The 14,844-nt window shown below is 42.7% G+C and overlaps 1 protein-coding gene across 1 annotated transcript in view; it reads right to left on the bottom strand.

Annotated features, from left to right (window-relative positions):
• The window catches only part of LOC142243927 (maternal DNA replication licensing factor mcm6), a 470,818-nt gene that overhangs the window by 102,141 nt on the left and 353,833 nt on the right, over nt 1–14,844 (bottom strand). Inside the window, exon 12 of the mRNA XM_075316119.1 lies at nt 8,392–8,520. Coding sequence (XP_075172234.1) covers nt 8,392–8,520 — 129 coding nt within the window. The remainder of the gene's footprint in view (nt 1–8,391; nt 8,521–14,844) is intronic.

The following is a 14,844-nucleotide window of genomic DNA, read 5'->3' as shown; positions in this document are numbered from 1 at the left end:
CCCTGGGGCCCGGCCCTACTTGCGGAGGGCCTGACATCCATGCTGTCATCACCATCAGCCCCAGTGGTAACGGACTGTGCAGCGGCAGCTCTATCATCATAACCGCAACCCGCAAGTATTGTCACAATAAAAACTCTTTCATCTCCCCTGTACATATTACCCATTAAAAAGTTCCCCAGGGTCACGGAACAGGGCATCGGCCGTTACACAATCGTGACACATCATCCCCGTACATATACGGCCCGGGACAGAGTACCCCATAGCCCTGGGTGACAAAGTTCCATGAAAGAAAAAAAAAACAAAACGATTTTCACAGATTGTCTCATATAAGGTGGAGAATTTTTTTGGAGATTTTTTTTCTCTCCATGTACATTAAAAACTGATGCCACTCTGATCAAACGCTAGTCACAGACATCAGAATAATTACTCAATGCTGTATGTGGAGAAATCTGTCTTGTGAAACTATTCTCAGGCTACGTTCCCAATATGAGCATTTGGTTAGTTTTCGATATTGCAGAATTGCTGCAGCATTTCTGTCCCTTTTAAGTTATTTGCATTTTTTCATTGCATTTTTGAGTGTGTTTTGTTATATGATGATGCAATCTCTCTCTTTTTGCCATGTTATGCTTTAAATAAATAGAAAAGATAAGCCTGGCTCACTATCTAGTTGGGTGCTCTGGAGAAAAAACAACCTCAGAAAAATACATATAGCTCCGGCACAAGGAGTGCCGGAGCTATATGCTTTAAATAAAGGCTTTTGTTTTTGATCATTTCTGGGACTGCACTTTGACAGAACTTAATTGATATATTTGGGCAAAAAATTACATGCATTTTTGCCCAGTTTGTCGAGGAAACGCACTAAAAACACATGCATTTTTTTGCCTTTGGATATTCTGCCTACAATTCTATGGGGAAAATCTGCTCATAGAACTCCATATACCCGCAAGAGAAATTATGTTGCAGATTTGAACCATACACCGCAGGTCAGTTTACACTCAAAAAAAACACAATGGGCATGAGATTTCTTTAACCACCATCCACTTGCCTGGAACTGTAAGACGCTGCATTTTTGAGAAAGTGAGAATCAGAAATGTCAAACTCACAATTTTGAGAACACTCCTCACATTGGGCATTGTGGGCACACAGCCTCAGAATGAGATTGGCTTGCCATACCACTTAAGATCTGAACGCATACTCCAGGAGCATGGTGATGCAGACCTCCCAAGAAAGGCAATCCTAGGATAGTATGGATTTATTAAAATGAACCTGTACATTAACTTACAGACAGAACATTGTACAATTACATCTCTTCCTCCAATGCAAAAAATATGATAAAAGACAACAGCACCAGGGTCTTGGAAAACCTGACAAAGCATGGCTTACTTACCACCACATAGTGTGCAACATTTCAGCTCAGCACTGAGTCTCTCAACCGTTATATTTTTGGTTTACTTTCAAGAAGTTGTTCCATCCTTATGGCAATGTGCACTGGACATTATGGTTAATACCAGAGGAGACAGAGCGTGGTGTTAATTACAACCCCTGACAAAATTTATGGAATCACTTGGCTCTGAGGATGTGTGACGCCTTGGCCGAGCAAGGTAGTCACAGATAGGGCCCCGCATTACACCCTTCCCTCACAGGTAACACACAGCCAACCTTAAAACCCTAGTCATCCCCATTGGGCTTGATAGACACACCAGGGGTTGGAACCAGGCGGTTGGAAGACGCCCACCTAGAAGTTTTAGACAGCCCGGGGCGGGGAAAAGTCAGTGGAGTTCAGAGAGTTGAGTTTTAGAGTTTGGTGTCAGTGGAGGTCAGGCCTGTGTCTGGGCCTGAGACAAACTGACAGGTTCCAGGGTAGGAGCCCTGGTGCCTTTGGCTAGGAGGCAGATGGCGGTCTCCGTCTGCAGGAGCCGGGAAGACGGCTCGGTGGAACCGAGGTGGACCTGGACAGGGTAGTGGCCCACCGGTACCGACCCGGGGAACCGACTCTGAAACTGGAGCACAAAGGGGGGTACTTGGACCCTGAAGCTAGGCCCAGAAGTGACTGGATTTAATTAACTGATTACGGCCAGGACTAGAGGTCCTGTCCCACCCAAAGTCCCGATTGAAGGCAACAGCCCACCGAGCGGGATAAAAGGCCGCCGCCACGGCTCAGAGATCCCACGAGCCAGCGTCTGCGGGCAAAGGGCTCCTTAGGCGACCACAAGCCAGCAGCGGACTCCTGAAGTTGCAAGCGCAGGCAGTCCACCATCCTAAACAGGTGCAGGAGAAAGACAGAGACCACCAGCCGGGTGGGGGAACCAGAACGCAGCCAGCTGCGGGCACCGACCACCATCACTTTGGTTTACCAGAGACTCGTGTGTTTTCTAATAGCGAGTACACCAGCACCCTGCGGTCGCCCATCTCCCTGCATCGCCAAACCCCCAATGGGTCCTGGGGCCACCATCCCTGCCCACGGAGGAGTTAACAACTTGCTACACAACATATCCCTCGGGTGCCCCGTAACTGCAGCGGTGGTGTCCAATATCACCACACACCGTGGGTGGAGTCACGAACTCCGTACGGCTCAGCCCGTACATTTACGTCCCACATCCACAATCCCATCACTACCCCTTTTCATTTGAAGTGACTGAGGCCCCCGGGTCCGGAGACCCTTGAGCCACCCACAGAAGGGCCGGATCTGAGCAGCTCGGCTGCTGAGAGCGGGGCGGTACAGATGTTCATTCAGTTGTTTAGTTTTGTGACATGTCTGTGATCTGCTTTTTTTAAACAAAAGTCATTTCAAATGGCAACTTTATGGCTTTAAGAAACACTAAAAAAAAATTCATGAAAACATAATGTGCTAGCCAGTAACTGTTACTTTTCAAGTCCAAACAGAGAAAAATTATGGAATCACTCAATTATGAGGAAACAATTATGGAATCACCCTGTAAATTTTCATTCCCAAAACATCTGCATCAAATAAGATCTGCTTGTGAAGGTGACTTTACACACTGCAACATCGCAAACGACATCGCTGTAACGTCACCGGTTTTGTGACGTAATAGCGACCTCCCCAGCGACATTGCAGTGTGTGAAACACATCAGCGACCTGGCCCCTGCTGTGAAGTTGCTGATCGCTACAAATCGTTCAGGACCATTCTTTGGTCCTTTGTTTCCCGCTGTGCAGCATGATCGCTAGAAAGTCTCAGTGTGTAAAGGGGACTTTACAGCGACTTCGTTAGCGACTTCCCTTTCAAAAAGCTGCTTTACAATGTCCCCAATGACTAGCTAGGTTATTCTGCAGGTCCGGATCGCTGTTGCGTCGTTGGCCAGGTCTGCCTGTTTGACAGCTCACCAGCGACTCACCAGAGACTTTGAAGCGATCCCGGCCAGGTTGGGATCGCTAAAAAGTCTTAGTGTGTAAAGGGGCCTTTAGTTTGCATCTAACAAGGAGTGATCACACCTTGGAGAGCTGTTGCACCAAGTGAACTGGCATGAATTATGGCTACAACACAATTGATGTCAATTGAAACAAAGGAGAGGATTATCAAACTGTTAAAAGAGTGTAAATCATCACGCAATGTTGCAAAAGATGTTGGTTGTTCAGAGTCAGCGGTGTCTAAAATCTGGACCAAAAACAAACATAGGAAGGTTATTAAAGGCAAATATACTGGTAGACCAAGGAAGACATCAAAGCGCCAAGACAGGAAACTTAAAGCAATGTGTCTCCAAAACAAAAAAACAACACAAGAAAAAAGGAATGAATGGGAGGAAACTGGAGTCAATGTCTATGACCGAACTGTAAGAAACCACGTAAAGGAAATGGAACAATATAAAGATGACTGCCTGAAGAGAACATGTAGATTTCCAGTCATTGATGATATGGGTCTGTATATCAGGTAAAGGCACTGGGGAGATGGCTGTCATTACATCTTCAATATATGCCCAAGTTTACATTGAAATTTTGGACACTTTTCTTATTTCTTCAATTGAAAGAATGTTTTGGGATGATGAAATCATTTATCAAGATGATAATGCATCCTGCCATAGAGCAAAACCTGTGAAAACATTCCTTGAGAGAAGACACATAAGGTCAATGTCATGGCCTGCAAATAGACCGGATCTCAATCCAATTGAAAATCTTTGGTGAACGTTTAAGAAAATGGTCCATGACAAGGCTCCAACCTGTAAAGCTGATCTGGCAATAGCAATCTGAGAAATTTAGGGCCAGATTGATGTTGAGTACTGTTTGTCACTCATTAAGTCCATGCCTCAGAGACTGCAAGCGGTTATAAAAGCCAGAGGTGGTGCAACAAAGTACTAGTGATCTACTGGAGTGTTCTTTTGTTTGTTTTTCATGATTTCATAATTATTTTTCCCCCGTTTGGTCTTGAAAACTAACTGTCACTGGCTAGCACATTATGTTTTCATGATTTTTTTTAGTGTTTCTTAGGCCCGTTTCACACGTCAGTGAAAAACAGTGACGTTTTTCACTGGCGTGTAAAACACGCACATGTCCCTGCGTGTGCCGTGATTCACGGCACACGTGGGTTGTCTAAGTGCAATCCGGGCTCCGTTCTCCGTGGCCCGTGATTGCACTTAGAAAACAACTCACCTGTGCGTGCTCCCGCTGTCCATGGTGCTGATCGCTCCCGCGGTGCAGCATCTGGCCGGCGGTGACACCCGCAGCACCTGCTTCCGGGTCGGCTGTGTTGCGCATCATGAATATGCGTGACAATAATGAGCCGGCTCAGAAGCAGCAGGGAGAACGGGCTGCAGAGGACATCGCTGGACGCCGGGTGAGTAAAAATGACTTTTATTTTAAAAGCACGTTCTTTTCTGGCACGTGTTTCACGGACCACACCACTGCGTGGTTAGCACTGCAGTCTTGCAGCGCTGGGGTCCTGGGTTCAAATCCCACCAAGGACACTATCTGCAAGGAGTTTGTATGTTCTCCCCGTGTTTGCGTGGGTTTCCTCCGGGTACTCCGGTTTCCTCCCACACTCCAAAGACATACAGATAGGGACTTTAGATTGTGAGCCCCAATGGGGACAGTGTTCCTGATGTATGTAAAGCGCTGTGGAATTAATAGCGCTATATAAATGAATAAAATAATAATAATAATAAGTGATGCCAGAAAAAAATGGACATGTCTCCATGTGGCAATCACGCACACGCGGGTACGCCGCACTGAGACACGTGCAGTGAAAAATCACTGACGTGTGAGCAGACCCATTCATTATAATGGGTCTGCGTATGTCAGTGATTCTGGTGCGTTTTAAAAAAAGCACAAACGTCCCAGAATCACTAACGTGTGAAAGGGGCCTTAAAGCCAGAAAGGTGACATTTGAAAAGACTTTAGTTTGGTGCCATGTCTGTGATCTGCTTTTTTTTTTTTTTTTTTTTTAACAAAATTAAACTGAATGAACATCCTCAGAGCCAGGTGATTCCATCATTTTTATCAGGGGTTGTATATGAAGTTGTTAAATCCAAATGTAGCTTGGAAAGATATTTGACACTTGCAGTGGCTCACAAATTAAATTGAATCTTTTTAGGATTTATATGTGGCCTTTCTTCGGTTTAGAGCAATTGCGTTATGTTTTAGCAAACTGCAGATTGGGTACAGCATTGCCTGAAAATGTACAACTCCTTAAAAGGGAATAACGTCATGAGTTCCTTTTTTGGCTGGTGCAATCTTCTGCATGGTTTAATATAGCCCAGGTTATTTTAGGAGATTGTCACTAAGCACCAATAGTGTTGAACTTTTAGACACTCAGAACCAAGCAAATTCAAACAAACAGAACCCACTTTCAATAGATTTGCTCATCTCCAATATAATCCCTGTGTCACATTTAATCCTAGTATTGCTAAATTTTAAAGCGCGGTTAATCAGTATAAAGGAACCAAACCAACCTCCCCTTTCCCCTCCATCTTGAAATACTTCAGCAGTATGAATGAAAGTTCACCATTCTCCTGCTATTCAAGCAGCTCAAGACTGCCCTTGTGTTGCTTATAAATATATTACATTAGGATTAATTGGTTTTAGGAGACCAAGAGACACTTATCTGGATATAAGGAGGATAGGTATTTGATCTGTAATTTGATTTGAAGAAAGGCTCAGTTAGAATCAGAAATGCATAATAAACTTCTTGAGTACATCTGGGAGTAGGGAAGTTTTCATCTTCTATAGCAGCAGTGCAGTCACCTCCAAACACCTAACCTCCTTCCTATAATCATTTATACACAGAGGAATGGATTCTTCTACCTGCTGGCAGATGGCAACGACTGATACCAACAGGCTTATAATGAAGATGTGACATTCACCACTCCATAAGGGGAGCAACGACTCACCACCCATCCTAAGTGTACCACTCAGGGTCACCCTATGGGAGGTGGACTCTTTTCATTCTATTTTATTTTATGTGACACTTCAAAAATATAAAACTCATACAGGTTCAAGGAATGCAACGGCACAGTAAAGGTGACACTGATTACTTTCAACAAATATTTTAGAGAAATAGGTAGTGGCAGAAGATAAGGTAAAACACAGTATAAACAACTTCTGGCATGCAGATGAATGCAAAATTTGTCAATTACAAATCATAAATGTGACACCTTACAAACAGCTACTAAAGACCAACTTGCATGTATTATAGAATATTAATCTGACGCAGGCTTCTCTGTCAGGGAAACATTAGTGTCACCCCAACTGGTCACTATTTCCCTCTAAACTGAATAGGTAACTATAACAAAAAATAGCACAGCTAATCAGCACATAGGGTATAATGGAGCTATGGTATACTTTGCTATATATCAAGTTTAATTCTGGTTAAAAAATTTCCTCAGTTAGTACCATACTCCTGAACAGGAATCAATGACTGAGCTCATTTGGCACTTCTATCTTCTTGATCTGGTAAATGTCATCTGGTCATCAGTGCTTGATTTGTAAAGTCTAGTTCTCCATCTCCGATCTTTGGTGCTCGACCACGAAATCTGGTTCTCCTCTGAGACTGGTAGGACTCTGGTCTTCAATAGGATTAGATCATTTTTAGGTCTTGCTACTGCCACTAATTACGGTTCTTCCTCGCAGCTCAGGTCTTCTCCACTCCGGTATGCCTCCAATCTCAGGCATTCTCTGGGATTTGACCACTCTGTGACCTTTTAGAGCGATGTTGGCTGTACGCCCCTCCACAGCCAGACAACCTGCCTGTTACAAGCTCTGCCGCCAACTCCTTCCCTTCTCTGCCTGGCCAGGCCGCTTATATTTTGTAACTTTGACAACTGTCACCTGACCTGGCATCTCTGAAAATTCATTGCTTGAGAAAAAACACATAGGGCTCTTTAGTTGCAGTCAGCCAGCAGATGAAAGCTATTACTTGTTGATACTGTAAAAGGATAATTGAGTGCACTTTCTGTTCATCATCATCTCCTTACATTCATCTCAAACTGGGAAGATAAAAAAAAAACAAAAAAAAAAAAAACAAAAAAAAAACAAAACACTTTCCACCATAGGTTTACTCCTAGATGGGAGTAACGCTACATGCAAAAGTAGCATATAGAAATGTGATTGGAAAAAGTAGACATGAGTCACCTTTGGGGCTTTTTAATGAACTGAGAATTTACAGCAATCTGACATAAAATAATATTTCTGACCCCTTTACAGCATAATATATATTTCTGCAATTTGCTACAGTAATTCTTCTGTAGGAGTAGGCTAGTCGGCTAGTTAGGTCTTTCTTTTAGCATAAAGAATGGACCATCAAGACAATGACACATTGGCTGTCCTTTCTTGGACCACATTTGAACAGGTTCTAATCGCTGCATATGGGGAACACCTCAAAAGCCCTGCTATTATGGAAATCCTGCGACAGTCATCTAACCCTTGAAAGTCAACAAGGTTCTTAACCCGGCCTTATTTTACTACTACTACTGAGATATTGTCAAAAAAGTGGACTGTACTGTGGCTGTTTAATATAACCCACCCTTTAACAGGAGCAATTTTTACAAGACCAATGTTATTCACTTCACCTGTTATATGAACACACACACACACACACGTTTAACTACATCAGATTGATCATCGCAGCAACTTCTATACAAAGGTGGGCACCTAAAAACATTTAAGTTGCGTAAAGCTATACCATTTGAATGGTTTTGGCATCATGACAATCTAAAGCCATACAGTGATAACATTTATACATTAAACATACATTTTTTCAATATTAGTGACCAATAGCTGGTGAATACCATTCATTTTTTTCTTCATTTTTGCTTAACGATTTTTAGAAAATACCCAGCAATGGAAAATCTGTGAAGAATATATTTTGTTTTTGTATTTTTCAAATCCAGTCTAAAATAAAATGACAATACTTTGACGAAAACACAGTATATTTTGAAACTTACTTTTGGCTGGAATTGACGAGCAAATAGTAAATATCTCTGAATGTCTTCTAGTGTGTAAACTCTCACTATAGATTCTTCATTTCTTGCATGTAGATCAACAATCCTTCGTGCTATAGCATAGTCTGTTACCTAAACAAAAAAAAACCCTAAAATATAATCTGAATAATTTGGTATTCCATTTTTCATCTTTAAAGGGAGTCGATCAGCAGAATAACAAAAGGTTAAAGTTCTGAAACATCTCAATATTGTTTCTTTTTTTGTGAAAGAGAACATGTAGGGCAGAAGTAGATGCAGACAGTAAAGGGCTCCTGTTAACATCTCAACAAAAGGTCCCCTCTGATACCATAGGTCACCCAAGCACCAAATTATTTCTCCCCAACAATCCACCAGTAATTATGAGCTATGAAGTTTACTCGCTTATGCTTCAACATATAATCCAATTATTCGCATGCGACTAGAGCGAGAGTCGCTTCTGGCTCTCCTGACAGGTCAGACAACTGTGTATAAGTACATGAAGCTGACCCGTTCTTGTTAGGAGAGAAACCAGCCAATAGGAGTCACAAGTAAGTGTAACTTCAGTCTTAAGATTACAGAAGGCCCTCTACTAATGGCATACCTCCCAACTTTTGAAGAAAAGAAAGAGGGACAAAGCATGCGGCGCGCGCAGCGGCAAATTTTGACCACTTCCCTAGCCACATCCCCCTAGCCACACTCATTTGGCAGTAAGGGTCATTCAGCAGATGCCCCAGACTGTTCGTTAATAGTCAAAGCAGCCAGAATTTTCTTATATTTCTGTGTCACTATATGACATCCTGCTTATTTGTGCCTATAAGGCAGTGTTCACACATTACATAAATTCTGTTTCTTTTTGTTTCTGCCGCTGTCTTCACCAAACTACACAATAACAATCTTCTCTGATTTTTCCATTTTTGCTGCATTTTTTATGCCTTTTCTCCATTATTTAATGCGTTTTTGGTTCAGATGTGAATCTGCGTTTTTATTGTAGAGAAGCTTTTTCCTGCATTTTTTAGCTCCACATAGAAACCTCTAGAGAAAAAAAAAAACATCAAAACCGCAGAGTTCAACGGCTTCTTCTCATGGAATCACATTCACTTTGCTTGGACAATTAAACACAGCAGAATAAATGTGCAAAAAAACAGCAGAAAAAATGTAGCATTTACACTACATGTGAACATGGACTAAATGTCCAAGCAAAGTTGATGAGACGTCATGAACTTTGCGGTTTTGGTGGTTTTTTTTCTTTATAATCTTCAGGATTCACATCTTCAACAAACATGTATCAAATAAGGGGGACAGTGCATAAAAAATACCGCAAACATGCAATAATCAGAGAAGATTGTTACAGCGCTCGTGGTACAGACACCTGCAGAAAAACCGCAGCATTTACGCTACGTGTGAAGACTACCTCAGTGATACATTTTTTATTACATTTTTTTATGGGTTTTAATAAAGAAAAATAATAAATTGCGCCATTTTTTTCCGCCATTTACCAATCCTCATCAATAATCTGATCGCTGTGTTGCTCGGGTCGTTATGATTACAGGGACACAAAATATGTCCATGTTATTTGCGGATTTGTGATGTTTATTATTTTATAAAAAAAAAGTAATAAAATTACATTATTCTATTTCTTTTAGTATTTTTAGTAATTTTATTAGAAGAAGAAAAAAAACAACTCTTTTCCTCTCCCTGTAGAATACAGGAGATAGAGATGCTGCTCTGTACAATGGAGCTCTGTGTCCTGTGTAATCAGAGGCTGCATTGTAGGTTTATTCATATAAAATCCTCCCTCTTACATCATCAATTCCTAGTGGCGCATCAGCTTATATCAGGTAGAAAAGCTAAGAGGCTGCTGGACATGTTTGCAGGTTGCTGGTTTGAATCCAAGGTGGTGAACATAAAAAAATAAATAAAAAAAATTGTATTTGTATTTTTTTTCCTCATTTTTTTATAGTAGTTTTATGGAAAGAAATGAATCTGACTTTTTCCTTCACCTACAAAGAGATGCAGTATTTATCTATCTATCTCTATCTATCCATTATCTATTATATATCTATCATGTATCTATCCATCTATCTATATGTCTATGATGTATGTATCAATCTATTATCTATCATGTATCTATATATCCCTCTGCCATCCATCCATCCCTCTGTCATCAATGCATCCCTCTGTCATCCATCTATCCATCCCTCTGTCATCCATCTATCCATCCATCTTTGTAACTGAATAATCTGTTTTTGGTTCCTCTACTGCAATATAGAGGTCATGATTACAAAATCTTCCAATGCTTGCCAATTCAGGCAGTGGCTCAGTGGTAGAGCTGCTGCCTATGGAACAATGAGTTCATGGTTTCGAGTCCTGGCTTCCCTGATAATTCAGAGCTGATGAAAATGTAATTTAATTTATTCACTGCACTTAAGGGAGGAGCCGGGACATCAGCTGTGAGCCGCGGGACACACCTCTAAAATTGGGGCTGTCCCTCAGAATCCGGGACGGTTGGGAGGTATGCTAATGGCTTGTGTACCCCTGATGGAAAGGCTACAAACCTTGTTCTAGTTTTGGCATATATTATAAACCCAAGGGTCCTAAGCTGTGACTCGGGAGCCACACTTGGCTTGCAGCTGTCTGCCAGCTTAGTTCATTAGTCCAGCAAACAGCTATGAAGGGCAGGTCTCCAGATGGTGACTTTTGTGAGTAACCCTGCCAAGAAGATCAAATCTGAATTGGCCAAATTTGAAACCCCTGAATATTAGTATACTACCTCAAGTGATTTCTGTGGAAAAGATTTGGCTATTATTTCAGTAATGGGGCCCCTGGGTATCACTACTGTGAGTGTTGCAGAAGCTGCATGTGGCTTATGACTCAGCGCTAAACGTGGTTCGTTACACTCTCTCAGACCTGGATGTGGCTCGCAACCCTCTCTCAGAACTGGATATGGTTATTGACCCTCTCAGAACTAAATGTGGCTCCCAAGGTCAGAAATGCTGGGGATCACTGTTGTAAAGCAATGTGAACTAAACAACCTAAACTCCAGGATTGTAGATTATTACCACATTGATACACTTTAGCAAACTGCCTGGACAAAAATGATGATATTTGTGCTGTATATCTATCAAGGGTAATCTGTCACCACATTTCACTTATCTAAATAATTAATATACTGTATGCATACAGGTTATATAATGCATAAAAGTCATACCTTCATGCCTCATATCAGATGCATTGGTGTTGGTAAACCATCATTTATCATTTTATGTATATGAGCTCAGCCAGGCTTTGGGGAGGATGCAGCCTGGGAAGATAACTCTGCCTCTACTCTAGAGCCTATATTAAATAGAATGGGACGTTACCAGTGTGATGGCCATTCTCTGCTCTCCTGATCTCACTACAGTGCTGTGTGTGATTATAACTGACACATCTGCAGGTTCCTCTCAGCTTCAGCCTTCATCTCACAGACAGACAGTGTGGTAATATTGTTGCAATATATCAGAGCTCAGAGAACTGTAAAAATGTGTTTGCAAAAAGACAAAGGTTAATTTCTCCAGTTCTGTGTAAGTTACTTGTCTCACGTCCTTTAATATTATTTTTTTGATTTCTGGTAATTATAGTTTTTGTTCTCAAGTACCTTTAAATATAAATTAACAATCAAATTACTTAGAATTGTTAAATCAAATTGTATAAAATGTGTTTGGACAGGATTGTCTTCCCCTATCCCCGTCCTTCCTTCCCTCACCATTTTTCCTCTTTTGTTCCCTTTTTATCCCCAATAAAATTATATCCTGACCCAATATTAATCCTCCCTGATTTTTTCCATACCCATCCCTTCATAAAGTGTTTAATAATATAATTATTTCTATTGCTCTGTTTTCATAAACTTATGTATATTCAAAAATTTAAGAAGCTAACACAACTTGATTCTTTATTAGCGATTAATAAAAACTTTTGAAAATAAGTTACTTGTCTCACACTGGTAATGCCCCTTCTACTTAAAATGATCCCTGAAGGCAGAGTTCTCTTTCAGGCAGCATGTGACAGTAAAAACAAGGAAAAGAAAAAACAAGTATATTATACCAAATCCATATTTCATTAGAAACGAAAAATATATGCTTACAGAAAAAATTATATCACTATAAAATCCAAGAGACCATGTTAAACAAACAATGTTGCAGGAGTAGCTCTTTGCCTTATTGTATAAATATATCAAGTCTAAAGATAAAAGGAATTTAAACTTTCCTGGGGTATTCATATAAAAAACATTTTTCAATAAAAAACCTTTTAATAGGATAAACAATTAAAATTAAAAAGGATATAAATACAGCATAAAAACCTTATTCCTATATCCGATAGACTCAAACAGATTCAAAGATTGCACAGGCGGCAAATTATAAATAATAATAGTAATCTCTCTCCTAAAATGTAATCAATAGATTTGCTTAATATATGATAAATCCAGCTATGGAGATAGAACCAAATACATATCAAACCCTTTAAAATTAACAATGTATAGGAGTAATGTTAAAGGAGTAAAGTGCATTAATTGGCATAGGCAAGTACAATACTTACAAGTGAACTCAGTGATCAGAGCACCTCCACTGCCTCGACGTATGTTTCAAGCATGTCTTTTCATCCATCAGGTTATATAGTTCCTAACTAATCTATATATATAATTGCCTTATTCTGTCTGTCTGTCTGTCTGTCTGTCTGTCTGTCTGTCTGTCTATCTGTCTGTCTGTCTATCTGTCTGTCTGTCTGTCATGCTCCGAAATTGTGTCCTTACGGTGACACAAAGCTGATTGGCCGCTGGGCTCGCCATGGCCCCGCCCCCCCACACGGATTGGCCTCTTGCCCCGGCTCTCTGCAGGCCCCGCCCCCTCACGCAATGCACGCTCGCTGTGGCCCAACTGACACGGGGCTCCGATTCCCAGGTGAGTACACACACACACATCAGATCACACTCACTCTCACACTCACTCTCACACATCACATCCACACACTCACAACATGCTGGGATATCGCTTGCTTCTACACCGGCTCCGTCAGGATCCCGGCAGCGCCAGACATAACCTTGCGATGCTGGGATCTTAACGGAGGCAGTGAAAGCTGGTAACCATTATACACATCTGGTAACTAAGGTCCCTTAGTTACCCGATGTGTATCATAGTTACCAGTGTACACCGGCTCACACTCACACACACATCACACACACATCACATCGCATCCACACATCAAGGTCCTGCAGCTGCAGAACATACATAACATAACAGCACACACACACACACACACACAAATCAGATCACACTCACTCACATACACACATCACATCGCATCCACATACTCACAACATCCTGGGATATCGCTTGCTTCTCGGCGGCGATATTGTGCTGTGAGCTTCCAGGACCTGACGGAGGATCACATGGCCAGAAGCATGTGATATCCCCGGATGTTGTGAGTATCAGCGCGTATGTGCAATATCGTCAGTGTCTGTGTGTGTGAGTGTATGCGATCGGGTGTGTGTGTGAGTGTATGCGATCGGGTGTGTGTGTGAGTGTATGCGATCGGGTGTGTGTGTGAGTGTATGCGATCGGGTGTGTGTGTGAGTGGATGCGATCGGTTGTGTGTGTGAGTGGATGCGATCGGTTGTGTGTGTGAGTGGATGCGATCGGTTGTGTGGGTGAGTGGATGCGATCGGTTGTGTGGGTGAGTGGATGCGATCGGGTGTGGGTGAGTGTCGGCAGAGGAGCACGGCGTGCTGGAGGAGGCTGGGAGCAGAGAGGCTGATCTTGGGGAAGGCTGGGAGGGGGGGGCTGATGCTGAGGGAGGCTGGAAGGAGAGAGGCTGAGCAAACGTGCTCCATCCGCCATACTGCGCACTCCCCATCGTGCTGCATCCCTCATGCTGCGCACTCCCAAACGTGGTCCATCCGCCATGCTGCGCACTCCCAAACGTGGTCCATCCGCCATGCTGCGCACTCCCAAACGTGGTCCATCCGCCATGCTGCGCACTCCCAAACGTGCTCCATCCGCCATGCTGCGCACTCCCAAACGTGCTCCATCCGCCATACTGCGCACTCCCCATCGTGCACCATCCGGCATGCTGCGCACTCCTAAGCGGATGGAGCATGATAGGGGGTGCGCAGCATGGCGGATGGAGCACGTTTGGGAGTGCGCAGCATGGCGGATGGAGCACGTTTGGGAGTGCGCAGCATGACGGATGGAGCACGTTTGGGAGTGCGCAGCATGACGGATGGAGCATGTTTGGGAGTGCGCAGCATGCCGGATGGTGCACGATGGGGAGTGCGCAGTATGGCGGATGGAGCACGTTTGGGAGTGCGCAGTATGGCGGTTGGAGCACGTTTCGGAGTGCGCAGCATGGCGGATGGAGCACGTTTGGGAGTGCGCAGCATGGCGGATGGACCACGTTTGAGAGCGC

This window comes from Anomaloglossus baeobatrachus, chromosome 6, assembly GCF_048569485.1.
Source record: "Anomaloglossus baeobatrachus isolate aAnoBae1 chromosome 6, aAnoBae1.hap1, whole genome shotgun sequence".
NCBI classification, from domain to species: Eukaryota; Metazoa; Chordata; class Amphibia; order Anura; family Aromobatidae; genus Anomaloglossus; species Anomaloglossus baeobatrachus.
Note: the sequence above shows the minus strand (reverse complement) of the source record. Positions and strands in the feature narration are given on the sequence as shown.